Here is a 15,876-nt window from a genome sequence, read left to right as displayed (position 1 = left end):
ACTGATGGACTTGCTTTTCTCACGCTGCTGAGCACGTCGCAGAACCTTCTATCTCAAGATTTTGTTCCTGAGTGATACCGGTGAGCTCAGAGGAGGTCATCGTATACATATAAAAAAGTTCTTCACAGTTGGTTGTTCTTTTTGCTAGCCTGAATAACTGAGTATTATTACCAAATACCTCACTCTTCATCCCTTTTCCAGGTGATTTATGACAATAATGAGCAAGCACTAGCATTTCTACCATTTGCCTTTCACTGCTCCGTAAGTCTATAGGTTTCTGTGGGAGGGTTTTCCCTCTTACTTCAGGTTACTTTGGTTAGTTAACAGTTTTCAACAGGGGGTGGCTCCACAGAATACCCAGGAGATTCAGGAGATGGATCTTTCTTGAACATGTTTGTTCACTTCTTCAAAGTTTTCTGATCCCTCTGTGAAGCAAAGGGAGCAGTCTCATCCCCGCACACAGTCTGTATGCTGCTGAGTGCATCAGAAATAAATGACTGCAATCTGTTTTCCCTCAGAGAAACAAAATCCCAAATCTGGCGAGTTGCTCTGGTCACAAAGGGTGACATGCAGTTCTGGGTCTCCAGCTCAGGAAGTTTCTGAGATCTCACCGAGATGCTCACTTACTCTACAGATAATCCTTTCCTTTAGATGTTTGGTTTTTTTTTTAAGTCACAAATTACATCATCACTTAGAAAAAAAATGACCTTCTGTAAACTGCAGAAGATACTTGACTGGTGAAACACATTGTGCTCCCATTTCCAGCCCGGCGGTGCAGTGGCCCTCAGCTGTCATTCCCAAAAACAGGTGCTGGAAATCAATACCTCGGTGGTTATATTTCACCGGCACCCTGGCAGGAGGCAGCACAATCCTCCTCTGAAGAGACGTTAAAGGTGCTTTGTGTGTGTCTCCGTCTGTATGACTGCAGCAAGAAGGAGCTGGGATGATGACGGTCCATCGCATACTCCTCCTCCTCCTCTCCGCAGGTAAAGGTGGTCCAGCCATCGCCTTGAATGGGGGTCGGGTCCCTCTGGAGCATGCAGGACCAGGGCTTTGCGTATGTGTTGGTACAAGGGAATGTGTGTTCTGGGAGCAGCCTGTCCTGCTGATAAGTATTTATGAACACACCAGACTGTTTAAATGAGAGCTTTGGGGTGCATCGGTAACAGCTCAGATATTTGTCATTTCAGACATCAGATATTTGGAAGTGAGAAGCTTTTGTGTTTGTTTTTCTCTCTGTCAGCTGTCTGCCACGTCCCCATTTACTCTAGTGCTACCTGTATTTCAAAATGTGTGAAAGGATCTAGTAAACATGGCTTGAAATGTAAGAATTCGTTACAAGGAATTTCAGTAAGTTGTGGGACTACTGACAAGGAAGCAGAATTGATTTGTGGCCGCATGTGTTGTATCAGGATAATTCTTTTAAAACTGTCCCTTAAAAGAGTAACTGTGATCCTAAAAACTTCTCTAACAAACTTAAGCAGTATGCTAAATTCCTACCAAGCCACACCAGAAGGTAGCAATGCAAAGGATTTTAATTGGTTAATAAAGCATAGCAAAGAGCTGGACTTCTATCTAATGCTGTGATCATAACTTAAAAATTGAAAGAGGAGTCCTGCCCCGCGCCCGGTGCCCTGGCAGGGGGAGCAAGCAGGGCTTTTCGGGGGCCACAGCTTTTCCCAGTGGCATGCAAGTGTCTTCATATCATCTCATGGCAGGACAAGGCCGACACAGAATCCTTGGCATCTCAGCTCAACTACGCAAAAGGAGCTGATGAAACGGCAGTTAGGAAACCAGGGGAAATACTTGCTTAGGTCGGAGTCAGCAGCAAAATTCTTGTTGAGTTCAATGGCCGGGGATTCAAACTGGGAGAGGGGAAGGCAAGGGTGGGATCTGCCAAAAATGCTTGTGGCGAGGCTCAGCTGTTCTGTTCCCTCTCAGTACCTTTAAGAAGGAGTACATACAAAAATATCCCCAAGCCCCCCTTCCATTTGCTTTACTCCCCTGTACCGGTGTCTGAGCACAGTTCTGCAGCAGGCTATCTGGAAACAGGGTTCATCTGACTTTCTGTGGGGTGGGAGTCTGAGCCCTCGCCCCTTGGGAATAGGATGCGTTGCTAAAGCCACACTGAAACAAAGCTGCTACCTGCCATTTTCACCCGCAGTGCTCTTCCAAGGGCTCTTTGGTGTAGCACCCCTGAGTCACGCTGAGCAGTGTGTGGGCAGAGCTCTCCAAGGACAGGCTGAGACCTTCCCTGAGGAGAGGGAAACACAGGAGAGCACTGTGAATGGTTTCCTTCTCGCTCACCATGAGCACAATTCCCATCATGGAGTGGAGCTCTTGCCCTGCAAAGACTTCAGATGCAAGGGCTCGATGACTGTTGTGCTTGGCCCTGTCCTTTAATGTTACTGTTACAGGCAAGTCCTGACCTGACCAAGGTGAAGACCCCATTAAAAGTCTCTGATTATGGGTATTCTCTGCGCTTAACTGTCCACAGTTATTACATGTAAGTACAGTTGCAGGTTGGAAAAGCCTGGAGGAGATTCCTAATGCTCAGTCTGATGTCTGCAATCATGGCTATTTGTTTTTGTTCATCTCCTGGTTGGAGGCTGTTGTTGACTTACTCCTAAGCTGACCTCCGGATCAGATAGGTAGTTACCCCTGCTGATGGTATTTCCAATGCGCGCCTGAAATGAGGAGTCACACAGAGGACTCGGCCACCACCAGCAGCTTGCTGTTGACAGTATGTCCTTCACACCCATCTCAGCCTGTTCCCTGTCCCATCTCACTGATGCCACCCCCACTGCTCTGCAGCTGGTCTGGCCCTGTGCTACGAAGACGAGACTCGCCTCGTCGAGGACTTGTTCAGGGACTACAACAAGGTGGTGCGCCCAGTGGAGGACCATCGGGATGCCGTTGTCGTCACCGTTGGGCTGCAGCTCATTCAGCTTATTAGTGTGGTACGGTATGAATATGTGGTACACATTGAATTGCTGACTTCCGTGATAGTGCCAAACGGTGTCATTTTTCTAAAGCAACAATTTTTCTCCTTTAACCCTGATGTTTGCTGCTACTGCCTTCTTTTCTTTCTTCTTTTTTTTTTTTTATTTTAAGGATGAAGTAAATCAGATTGTGACAACCAACGTACGCCTGAAACAGGTAACTCGAAATATTACTGACCATTTCATCCAGTTCAAATAAATGCTGTGGACACAGCCAGGAATTAAGGACAGGGAACTGCTGGAGAGGGGGCAGCAAAGGGCTACCGAGATGATGAGGGGACTGGAACACCTCTCTTATGAAGAAAGGCTGAGGGATTTTGGTCTTTCTAGTCTGGAAAAAAGATGACTGAGGGGGATCTTATCAACGCTTATAAATACTGAAAGGGTGGGTGTCAGGAGGATGGGGACAGGCTCTTTTCAGTGGTGCCCAGCAACAGGACAAGGGGTAACAGGCACAAACTTGAACAGAGGAAGTTCCACCTAAACATGAGGAGGAACATCTTTACTCTGAGGGTGGCAGAGCCCTGGCACAGGCTGCCCAGAGAGGTGGTGGAGTCTCTGTCTCTGGAGACATTCAAACCCCGCCTGGACGTGTTCCTGTGCAACCTGCTCTGGGTGACCCTGCTCTGGCAGGGGGTTGGACTAGATGATCTCCAGAGGTCCCTTCCAACCCCTGCCATTCTGTGACTCTGTTATATTTTCGGGGGGAACTCGGAGAGGTGTGTCAGCCAGCAGAGCACTTCTTCTTTCTGGGGTCTCAAGAATAAAATGTGCTAGACACTAAGAGCCTTAAGAAAAGCATTTTGTATTGTATTTCAAACAGTAGACTTCTGGTATATTTCTCTTGTATGTTGTTCTTAATATTTTTTTATAAGCTTCTTAAACCAAAATTTAAGTTAATGTAAAAAATTAGCCGGGGGTCCCACTATCTTGTTTGCATGTGCCAAAGCAAGGGAGGTGCATGTTTCTAGAAAGTACCAAACCTGCCCCAAGAAGTGCTGGAAGGGGCTCTCAGTGGCTGAAATCTTCCCTCTTTAGCAATGGACAGACGTCAACCTCAAGTGGAATCCAGAGGACTATGGCGGCGTGAAACAAATCCGCATCCCCTCGGACGATATCTGGAGGCCGGACCTTGTTCTTTACAACAAGTAAGGGGTGCCAGCTGCCCGGGGAGGGAGGGGTAGCTCTGCCCCGTGGCACCACCGTGGTGGGGCTGGTTCCCCACGACATCTGGGCCAGTGGGTAGCATGCCTCAGAGCTGGCCTCTCCAGGAGCAGGCACGATGGGGACCGGTCGATCCACAGCCAAAAGAAATTCTTTTGTGACGACGTTATTTGTGCTGCCCATACTGCTGTTGATATCCTTGTTCTTTTTGCAGCGCAGACGGTGATTTTGCCATCGTTAAATACACCAAAGTCCTTCTGGAGCACACAGGGCTGATCACCTGGGCACCACCAGCTATTTTTAAAAGTTACTGTGAAATTATAGTCACGTACTTCCCGTTTGACCAGCAGAACTGCAGTATGAAGTTGGGAACTTGGACGTATGATGGTACAGTGGTTGTTATTAACCCGGTAAGCAAGGAGTTTGTAATTGGGAAAAATAATAGAGACCATGATATGTTTTCAGGGAAATCTCGTCTTTAGAATGGAATATAACCTTGTTTTGACTGGAAAATAAGCAGGCACTACCTGTAAAATACAAAAGACCTATTTGTAGATCTAACACAAAATTTCCTGGTTTGGCTTCTACAATTCTGCGTACACAGGTTCCTGCCTGTCCTGCAACAGCTTCACACCACTCCTTATGGTGCTGCCTGTTTACTTTTGTTTATTTTCTTCTTTTTTTGGAGGGAGTGGGGGGCGAGGTGTGTGTTTTTTCTCTGCTCGTGATTTTCCAAGGACTCTTTCCCTGTCCCCTCAGGTATGTCTCTGCAAGTATTTAATCAGTCTTTCTCTTTAGTCAACTATCCCTGACTGTTTCAGTAAAATATTTAGTTGAAAGCTGTGTAGAGGATGATATTCTAAGGCAAAATAACATAGACAAGAGTGTTTTGCTTGCAAAAAATGCATGAAGTGCCTGAGTTATTAGGAATCCTGTTCCTGAGCGACTGCCAAGTTTTGATTTTGTTCAGAAAGTCTAATATTAAGAATTTGTATCTTTTTTTGCTGTCAGGAGAGTGATCGTCCAGATCTGAGTAACTTCATGGAGAGTGGGGAGTGGGTGATGAAGGACTACCGTGGCTGGAAGCACTGGGTTTACTACACTTGCTGCCCTGACACCCCCTACCTGGACATCACCTACCACTTCCTCATGCAGCGCCTGCCCCTCTACTTCATCATGAACGTCATCATTCCCTGCCTGCTCTTCTCCTTTCTGACTGGATTTGTTTTTTACCTGCCCACAGATTCAGGTACGTAAATTTATTTGTTCTACTGCCAAAGAAATTCTAACAAGTTTCTAACGAGCTCTTCTAACAAGTTTCTGGGAAATTCTCAGTATTTGAAATCACCAGCCAACTTGAAGGGCAGCGCTTACTAAAATTGGACATTTCTGCTCAAAATAATGGCTCTAAGCATTCTGCAAATAAAGGGTGAGTGCTGAAAGCTAAAACTGTTGATATAAATAAATTGGGCTGATTTTCCACAGAAATCGCGGATTGACTATCCAGTTAACTTCTGCTAAATGAAGATTTAGCTAGTCAGCTTCTATGTTTTGCCATAGGTAGGTGGTTGGTGTGTTAGTACATCACACAGTAAGTGAGCACAGGGGTGACTGAGGCCCTTCTGCACCGTGTCAGAGCAGAGAGCTGGTTATCTGCTCCCGCACATCACCTCCGGGGACCCAGAGTAATCCTGGCCTGTTCTGGCCTCCTTTGTCTCTGCTGAGCCGCTCTTGCTCCCTGCAACCATTTCCTCGGCTTTGTTCATTTTATCTTGTGTCAGCTTTTTATACTGCTGAATTTCACGGAGCCCCTTCTATGAAATACTTCATGTATTATTTTTTTTTTTCAGTGGAAAACTTTATAGAAAGTTGAACTGAGTAGAAAAAAAGATGTGTGAATCATGTTTTGTGGTTCAGTTTTGACATCCTGCGTGCTGGAAGATCTCAAATTGCAACTGACCTCGGGTGTCAGATGTGATTTTTTTATTTTTTTTTTTTTTTTTGTCTGCCCAGTCAGCCCAGCACGAGCCTGCCAGAGAGTGAGGCAAGCGAACCCCCAGGAGGCTGTGGAGCAAGCCTTAATCAGGTGCACGCACTTCATCATTCAAAATGCACAGCCCGTGAAGTGCTCCCGGGCAAGTAAGCTTTCCATATCCATCACCCATACCTCAGCCCAGTCGTAGCTGGTGATTCCCACCTTGATGCTGGAGCTGATGCTGCGTCAGGCTCTCGTGTTCAGCCAGCCTAGTTACTGCTTTGGATGCCGGGAGAGATGATAGCACTCCAGATGCACGCTTGTGTGAATAGCCATCCTCCACATCCTGTCTTCTCAAAGTACTCTCTGTACTGAATGATAGGAGCAGCAATGGCATTATCATTTTTTTATTATTTTTTGCATGGCAGGTGAGAAAATGACTCTCAGCATCTCTGTCCTGCTGTCTCTGACTGTGTTCCTGCTGGTCATCGTGGAGCTGATTCCCTCCACCTCCAGCGCGGTGCCCCTGATAGGCAAATACATGTTGTTTACAATGGTGTTTGTCATCGCTTCAATCATCATCACGGTCATCGTCATCAACACCCACCACCGCTCCCCCAGCACTCACACCATGCCGCACTGGGTCAGGAAGGTGAGCTCTACGGCTTTGCGTGTTTCCTGGTTTCCACCGAGCACTCCATATTTTACTGGCAGGCTTTCCAATAAAAGTCAACAAGAATTGGGGAAGTAAATGCATCACGTTAAATCTCTCTAGGCACAAGAGCCCGTGTTTACTACTTAGCTGTGCATAAAGTCATCAAGACTGCTGAAGTGTGCCTTTAAGTAAGAGAATTGTCCACTGGGGTAGAGTCGTGCAGGGAGCAGATGAGGCAAAACACAGGCAGCTGAAGGCAGAGGGAAAATAAAATGTCCAGCTGGACTCAAATTACATTTCCTAGTCTAATTCTCCACCTGACTGGAAAGCACTGCTGCCTGCCAGTGGCCAAGCTGGCCAGCCCGTGTGAGTGCAGGGTACAAGGGCTGTTGGGGATACCTGCGTTCAGCATCCCATTTTGTAAAAGGCAGTTTAGCAAAAGCTATGATCTTCCCTGTGCTTTTCCAGTGAATGCAGTTGCTCTGCAGTCCTTGGGAAGCAAGGAGATCCTTGCACAGTAGTCTAAATGGTAACCACAAGATGTAGAAAAAATTGGATATCTGTCATTACAAGTTCTTTGCCAGGGAGATGGTACCAAAGAGGATCCATTCGGTTATTCTTGCCCTTTTTTTAAGCCTGCCTGGGTTCATATTAAAACTTGACACAAATAGGAGATTGTTCTGTGTATTTCTAATAATACTTTTAAGGTTACAGCTTACATCAAATTCACTTGGCAGCAAAAACAATCCCCGCAGAAGGGAGATTTCAGCAGGCAAACACTGCCGTGTGCTAAAATTGCTCTGGCAGCCAGCCTTTGTTACTCTGAAGGAAATTATTGTAAACCTTATATGCAGGTATAGCAAACAATTGTAATAGCAAAGTCAAATGTCAGTAGCCAAAAGAGATGCTTTGTAGTCCATTCTTCAAGCCGCATTCGTAGGCAATATGTTCCAAATTAGACGAGGTTGGTAGAGGTCTGTCAGCTCCCGCCAGCTGAGGGTCTGCTCCGGGACCTCGCACTCCCCTTTGTGTGTAGATGGGGGAAATGGGAGGGAAATGGTTTCCAGAAAACGGGCCTGCGGGTGACTCCATCTGCCCCAGGACATAAGGCTGACAAAAGCCCCAGTGTGGCGGAGGCTGTGACATATTCCGGGAGGGAATGTGTAGCTGATCCAGGGCGGGAAGTGATTTGGGACTGGAGAGGCTCGCCTTTGTTCCGTGCACAGCTGCATCTGCAACGCAGCCCTGCAGCCCAGCAACTGTCGTCTGCTCCCCCTTTGCTTTCAGGTCTTTATCGACACAATCCCAAACATCATGTTTTTCTCTACGATGAAACGACCGTCCAGGGATAGGCAAGAGAAAAATATTTTTGCAGAAGATATCGATATTTCTGAAATTTCTGGGAAGGCAGGTTCTGTGCCTGTCAACTTCTACTCCCCGCTTACCAAAAATCCAGATGTGAAAAATGCTATAGAGGGAATCAAATACATTGCGGAAACGATGAAATCGGACCAAGAAGCCAGTAATGTAAGGCATTTTTTGTGCATGATTCATTTCTTGCTTTTTATATTGCTTCATCTTATTTTTTTGGCAAAATATCCCCACCTCACAAGAACACTCCAAGCCGTGGTTTGGCTTTAGCAGGGGACAGTCTCCTCCCCTTGATGCAGGCAACGAGGAGGGACAGATAATTGTTGCAGATGGCAATTGAATCTTGCCCCCTCCCCCCACCCCCCCACCCCCCCCCCCCCCCCCGCCCAGAAGAAAGAGAAAGGGGAAAAAGAAAAAGCGTCAGTGCTAAGGTTTTCTAAACGTGGTGCGTGAAGCTGTAGAGACAGAGGGTCTGTGAGCAGCAAAGCAGTTTCAAGAACCGTAAGCAAGTTCCAAAACACATTCCTCCTCTCTCCCACTCAGGCATCTTCCCCCTGCGGTAAGCAAGCTCCTGTCGCTTTCGAAAAGCCAGGAAGCAAGCCAAACTCCAAAAAAGCTAGTAGTTTTATCTGAGAAGCATCAAATGTAACTCACAAATGATAATTTCAATTTCGACAAGGTTTTGTTTTATTCCTGAATGCTACAAGTGGTCCCTGCAAGTGAAGCACATCATGAGCTAACTCTGATGACCGACTTTTTCCACGTTGCAAGCCAAAGGAAGGATAAATGCGTGTAGAGTCACATATGGCAGTGTTCCCCAGGAAAACCTAGCTCGGCCTTCTTCTTGCACATTCAATGCAATTAACCCCCTCTTTTATTTTAGTTATCACAGCTCCCATGGCTTTTGCAAGGGTAATTTGGTCCTGGTGCTTCGTCTTTCTAAATCATCGTAGACCTTTCCTCTTGGGCCACAGGCTACCCTGAGGTCGCGGAGAGAGTTCTCCGGGACAATAATTTGGCCATCCTCTTGAAAAGGAGGCGGCTCCTTCCCACGAGCAGGATTTACACCACGGTGTTTGTTCCTGTCACCAAATTCCTGGAGCAAGTGGAATGGCTCTGGCTGCGGTCTCACGTTCCCCGTGACTCCTGTGCCCCTCTGCAGATAAAGTGTTGCCTTCAGCAGGGCTGGCGTGGCTTCAGCGCCTCTGGGATACACTTCCTCCTCGGCTTACAAGGAGGGTCTTCAGGTTACCGGCAAGTGCTCCCTTCGGAAGTGGAGCCCAGCTGCTGGTGTCATCTGGGCACCACTGATACCACTTCCAGGGGGTTTCAGAAGTCAAGTTCCCCGAATAAACTGAAGGTTGTGGCTTCTGAAGGCTGCCACTTCGTTGCATTCACTTACTCACTTATGAACAACCTCAAACCAGCATTGATTATCAGTGTCCTCTAGATATTATACAACAGTCTCTTCTACTTGTGGGGCAACTAAGGCAAAAGTAGAGGGTGTCTTAGGCCAGTACGTGTCACTCCATAAGGCAGAGTTACAAGGTGGAAATCCTGAGCCCTGCTGCCGTTAGCACCTCTGCTTGCTTTTACGGTCCTGGGTTCCAACCAAAACATCCAGTGAAAACACAGTCACAGGGTTCACAGTGTCCCACAACTGGAAAAAAGTAAGGGAGCTACGGAGAAGGTTTTCCTAGACCTTAGAGTGATATGAGGCACGGAAAGCAGGGCCTAGAGTTAAACTAACAGTAATTCCTTAGGTACCCCGAGAGAATGAAAAAGCAGTAGAAAACCAGTTGGGTGCAAATAAGTGTTTTGCTTTCAAAATTTTAAAGTCTCATTCAAAAGCAACCATTTGACTAAAGATTAAGCTTTTCAACATTTCTTTTTAACAAAATTGTTCACCGAATTGCCAGGGTTTGTAAACAGTTTAGTCCTGAAACTTGCATTTCTAGGTAGCTTAGGCTTTCTCAACCTCTGACCTGCTTTTGAGAAGAAAATGAGTATTTTTTGCATAATAATAGTGGAACTTAAGGAATAGCCTTTCCCTTGTTCAAGACAGTAAATTACAAGAATGCCCATAACAAACATGACTCTGCAGAGGTTTTACCATCTCCTTTGTTTCTTTCCCAGGCTGCAGAAGAGTGGAAGTTTGTCGCGATGGTGGTTGATCATCTTCTCCTTGGCATATTTATGCTAGTTTGTATTATAGGAACATTAGCTGTATTCGCTGGTCGCCTTATCGAATTAAATCAGCAAGGATGAACATCAACTGGAAACTATTTGCTACCCTGGTTAGCATCTGAAAGCATCTTAACCATCAAAACCTGGCCAGCCTCCGAAAAGTTTCACAGGCAGGAATCGGTCCTTGCTGGGAAAGAGCAGGAATAATAAAACGTAAGGCTCCATTCTTAGCACTTCTGAGCTGCTGCTTGGTGGTATTTCATTGCCAACAAGAAACACTTGCGTTACTGGTAGACTGAATGGCTGTCAGCCAGGTTTTGATCTGTTTTACCATTTATTAAAAATGTTAATGTATTAATAAGACTGTCTGACTTCGTAACCCAGAGATACAATTCCAGTGAAATCAAGAGCAGTGTAATGAGCTTTAGCCAAGCTGTAAATCTGTATTCAAGCTGGTTTCAATATCTGTTCTGTGGTTTTTGTACTGGCAGTCGCAAACAACTCCTCTTGTAACACCAGACGTAACCAGCAGAAATATCTCAAACTCCAAGCTGAAGCACTTGATTTTCATGCACAAATCTGAAACAACTGACTGTCACACATGACTCTACCTGTAGAAACTCTTGATGTAGCAAGAGGAGGGACTGTTCTTTACTGTGGGAAGGATCCAGCCTCAGCCAGTTAGGTCCCACAGGTATTTTTTGCTGTCAAGTCCCATGATAAAGGACTTTGAGAGGAGGATTTTTTGGCCTGTTTTATCACTGAGCCCTGCTCTGTGACCGTCAGGCATCCCAGTGACTACGTTGCAGTCGCTGCCCTCTTCTTTTTAACTGCCAATACCCATTAAAAGGAGCCCCACATTCATTATGTATTAATGCTCAGGATTTTCAATTGTCAACAGAGGTGTTCTGCACTGGCATCCTAAGGAAAAAGTTTAGGCCAGAGGGGAAAGGATGGTATCCATAGGATAACCTCTGTACTCCGTTATTCTGCTCCTGGAAGGTTGGTTTCCACTCTCCATTTTGAGTGATGCCTAATGTGGGGGCAGCTTCAAATTTGCGGGTGCTCGGTATCACATCTTAAATACAATTATTTCTGTTCACCGAAAACTGTCCCCTGCCCTGCTGAATAGGCCATGAGCATTAAAGCCAGACACAGCATCACCAAGATCATTCCTGGAGCAATGCGGATCTCAATTCTACTTCTGTATGACAAAATCACAGGACACCTCCTCCTCTGAGCAGCACAAATAATCACTCAAACTTTATTCAAATGTTGAGCAGCAGCTCGCTCTAGTGGCTAAAACAAAGTAGTGCCGCTTTTGGCCAAAGACCTTTGGGTTTCAGTAAATATTCTACATAAGCAACAAGCCCATGTGTGTTTCAATAATGCAGCGTGGAAATACTAGCAGTGCTGCCTATTTTTCTCAAAAAAAAAAAAAATAAGGAGAGGTGGAGCAACTGATACAAGTTACTCATCTTTCCCAGCTGGTTGTCCGAGCCAATAGGACTGCTTTGTTAACAGCTGTAAATAATTTGCTGTGAGTTTAATAAAATAATTTGTATTATGGTACTGCGCTACAGGAATGTGTCATGTCTGCAGAGAACAGGCATTTGAAATGCTCTATAGGGAAAATTAGGCACTTGTGCAATAATTTCATCATTGCGTAGTGTTTGCTGGGCAATGTTTTGGTGAGCTGCAGTCCTAAGCAAAGCAAACGGTTTGTCTGGGGCAATCGATCACTTGTAACACTCTGCTCAGCTCTCACGGTTTAGATGATGGTAATCTTTGCCCCGCTGGATGATCATTAACCCTGTAAACGGTTGCCTGAAGATGTATGCTGGGCGAAACCTCTGCTGACAGATGGAGTGCTTGCTGCAGCTCTGTTTATCTTCAGCCTAAGTTTTCAGCTCTCAGCCCTTGGAGAGAGTCACGCATTTCCCCGGCTCAGGATGAGCTGAGCTGCAGCCTAACAGTGCCTGGGACTTAATTTGGGAGACTGTGATTGGCACTAAAATTGACAGACCAGTTCTCTTAAAGCAGCATGTGGTTGAATCTTAGCATTAAAAATAAACATCAAGTAACAAGATTTGTGGTGAGCATCCACAGTGTCTTTGTGTAGCTTCCCCAGCTTCCTGAAGACAGATCTGGGTCTTGGCCTCCAAATTCCACCTATTTGTGTTGCGGGGTGCTTGTGCGCACACACGCCTGCTCGCTTCTCCAGCTCTCCTCATACACAGCTAGCTACCAGGCTGCAGTGCTTTTCTTCCACTTCCTCAGGAAAAAAAAATAAATTGAAATTATTTATTTGAAAATTTTCATTTGTGATAGTTTGATCTGTCTAACGGGCACAGCAAATCTTCTGCCTTCCTATCGCTCTGAGTCTTGATGAACTACTCACGTCTCAAAAGATGTGACACGAGGCAAAAATAAATGCTAACAATTTCCCTTCTTAGGTTGCAGAATCCGGGCATTGTACTCTGACTCTCCAAACAGATGGTCTTTCAAACATCAATCGGCACACTTCAGGAGACAGTTGATCTGCATTTTTTTATTTGCTTTGCTTTGAACACTCAGACTATCCCAGTCTTTATTCTGTGTTCCTAGCTCACCTTTGTGGCACATTTTTCTGACATACCACCAACATTCTCTGTTACCAGTATCCATCTACTGAAAGAGAGTACCCTTACCTATGTACAGACTAGTCCTGCTCATCTGCTACTGTCCTTTTGACACATCAGCACATCTGTACACCTGCTAAAATACCAGCTTTGGAGGTGGTAAATATGCTCAGTCACTGTCAAAGCTAATTTGCTGTCACTGTGTAAGTATGTATTGTCTAACGATTTCTCATTCACAGCCCTGTAGTCTCTCCCTGCAATCTTAACACTGAACTCTCCTCTCTCCTTCATGGGTAGCACCAGAGGCCCCGGGGAGGTGGCCCTGTATGGATAATGCTCGTGCCACCGGTTGCCTTCAACAGGCACATTTCGGCTCTGAGCTTCAACTAACAATTCTGATTTTAAGCAAAACAGGAAAGAGGCCTCACACTTTCACTGTTAAATTTCTCTAATACATGTTAAAAAAGTAATGAAATGCAAATACCATGGTGCTGAAGTAAGCAGACATCATTTAAATGCCAGCAGACCAGGGGCCTCTGGGTGAGAAGGTGCCGCTTTGACAGCGAAGGTTCTCCAAGCAGTTAATGGGTCCCTCTTTTAGCTGCCATCACCTTGCTACTAAAGCTGCTTTTGTTCACTTTGAGCTTGTTGATAACACCCTATTTATGTCCTTAATAGAATGGCTCTCTGGAACATCTCCGTCTTCTTCCATCTGATTCCAATTTTTAAACAATTTGGCAATTAACTTTCCCCTTCCCATCCCCTTATCTGACCTTCAGTTACTTTCTGCTGTGCCATGGATATTTTACTCCCCGAGATGCGGTCATCCGCAGATCTCTCTTCCTTATGGCACTCGCGCCATTCAGGAGACCTGACCCTTCTGAGGGGTTTATTTGAATTTTTAAAAGTCCATTACCTTGTACCAGCTCCAAGGGAGCAATTTCACCTCTGTGTGAGTCTGGAATCAGAACAGGCTGCTGCTCTCTGACATCACCAGGCAGATGAGCTAAATTTGCTGGCCTTATTCTGTCTATTTAGGCAGTTGCACTCGGCTTTGTAAAACATAGTTGAATTGATGAACAGAGCGAGAAGAAAAATTACATTCACTGAACTCTAAACGCTTGATCATGAGCTTGCGTGTGTCAGGTGTCATCACTCATCTGCAACTTGTGCTTGGGTCTTGAAGCTGCCTCCAGTTTGGGAGTTTTTAAGAAATCAGATTATTGTTTCAGACAATTTAAGTACTCATTTTGTTCTCCAGGATGTAAGTTGCTGCTGGTCTCCTTGCTGTGGCCGTCTCCCCGGAGATGTGTGAAAGCAGCCCGAGTTTCATCAGCGTGCTGACCCAGCGGTTCCTGTTTCCATAGCTGAAGCAAACCGCAGTGGGCAGGGACAGCAAGACGAAAGAGTCTGTGGAACACAGGACCCACAAAGTGCATAAACATTGTGCTGCTATTGGAGAAGGGAAGCACATTACCCGCCTGAAGAGTTTGTCTTCTGGTATGGCGGCATGCGAGGTGTTGCCTTTAAAGTCACCGATAGTTTAGCACATCAGATATGCTTTTGACTTTGAACGCTTTTAGAGGGTTGCCGTGCTTGGATTCAGTTGCAAGACCTCATGTTTTTGTATGTTTACTAGTGCTAGATAAAGTCTAGCAGGGCCTCCATGCCCCTACGCATGCTCCTGCTTGTAAATTCCCTCCCTCTTTTTCTTCCTGAAAAATCGTGAAGTTGGTACAAAGTCTCCCGAGCTCCTCTCAGATGAATGTTGTGCAGACACTGGCTTCTGACAAAGCTCTGGAGTACTTTTTCCCTTTCTGGAAATCAAATCCCAACTACAGACGGGGCAATCACTCATTGCTTTGCAAAAGATTCTCTAAAACAAACATAAAATGGCCAAGGTTGGAAGGGACCTTTCAGATCATCCAGTCCAATCAACTTAACTCTGACAAAAACCATCACTAAACCCTATCTCTAAGCACTGTGTCTGCCCGGCTTTTAAATACCTCCAGGGATGGTGCCTCAACCACTTCCCTGGGCAGCCTGTTCCAATGCTTAATAACCCTTTCAGTGTCACAATTTTTCCTAATATCCAGTCCCTCATAAAGTATGAAAGACTGGCCAATTGGAAAACAGCCAACCTGCAAGCCACCATTCCCATGCTCGTGCCGAGAGCCCTGCTGAGTTCCATTAGCTGTAGGTGGGTTATTTACAACAAGGACAGAGCAATCTCACTTGTTACCATGCGACAGGCTGGACTGACCAGCAGGCAAGAGTCCAAAGCAGTTTGTAGGCTACCGCAGTGTGGTGATGATGATGGGTCACTCGGTGGATTCCCCATAGAGGGGGAACTCTTCCCTAGCAAGGGTCGTCATTGTTTCCTGTCATCCCAACACAGACCTCCCACTGCAGCACATCTTCCTGACTTCCAACAGACAAGCAGATCTGTATCGGTGTTTGTTATTTATCCCATATGGAGCCTGGAATAAACACACCACATGGTATTTCTCCAGTACGTAGTCAAGAGGAAGCTGTTTGCCTCTACGTGACTTTTCAGCTAACCAATGACCTAAATGCGGTATGCCGTGCTTAGGAACCTCATGTGGATTTGTGACCCTCTTTAGGGAGCTTTAGGTCTGTAAAGACAGTAAACACAGAGTACCTGCAGTTTTTCCATTTGTGAGCTCCGTAACTTTTGCTTTCAAGCTAATCTAGGCTGTGTGCGTGCAATCAGAAGACGGTAGAGAGAAAATATTGTACCTGTTTCTGTGTCCATCTTGTAATGTTCTGAGCATGCAATGACACAGAAACAGAGAAATGACCTACATAAAAGCCTGGCAAGTTTTGAAACCTTACGCTGAAGGCAAATCAGTAACGCCATTGCTCTTGGGACAGTGTGTC

General features: G+C 45.8%; 1 protein-coding gene across 1 annotated transcript; it reads left to right on the top strand.

The window, feature by feature from the left end:
• Positions 1-943: 943 nt before the first annotated feature.
• On the top strand, positions 944-12,625 carry CHRNA1 (cholinergic receptor nicotinic alpha 1 subunit). Its single transcript, XM_063342156.1, has 9 exons — positions 944-986; positions 2,815-2,960; positions 3,115-3,159; positions 4,041-4,150; positions 4,381-4,576; positions 5,178-5,415; positions 6,570-6,793; positions 8,084-8,323; positions 10,304-12,625. Exons 1-9 carry the CDS (start codon positions 944-946, stop codon positions 10,433-10,435), a joined length of 1,374 nt encoding a protein of 457 aa, XP_063198226.1. The 3' UTR covers positions 10,436-12,625.
• The last annotated feature ends 3,251 nt before the right edge of the window (positions 12,626-15,876 follow it).

This window comes from Chroicocephalus ridibundus, chromosome 7 (genome assembly GCF_963924245.1).
Source record: "Chroicocephalus ridibundus chromosome 7, bChrRid1.1, whole genome shotgun sequence".
NCBI classification, from domain to species: Eukaryota; Metazoa; Chordata; class Aves; order Charadriiformes; family Laridae; genus Chroicocephalus; species Chroicocephalus ridibundus.
The sequence above is the reverse complement of the archived record's forward strand: the minus strand, read 5'-3'. Positions and strand labels throughout refer to the sequence as shown.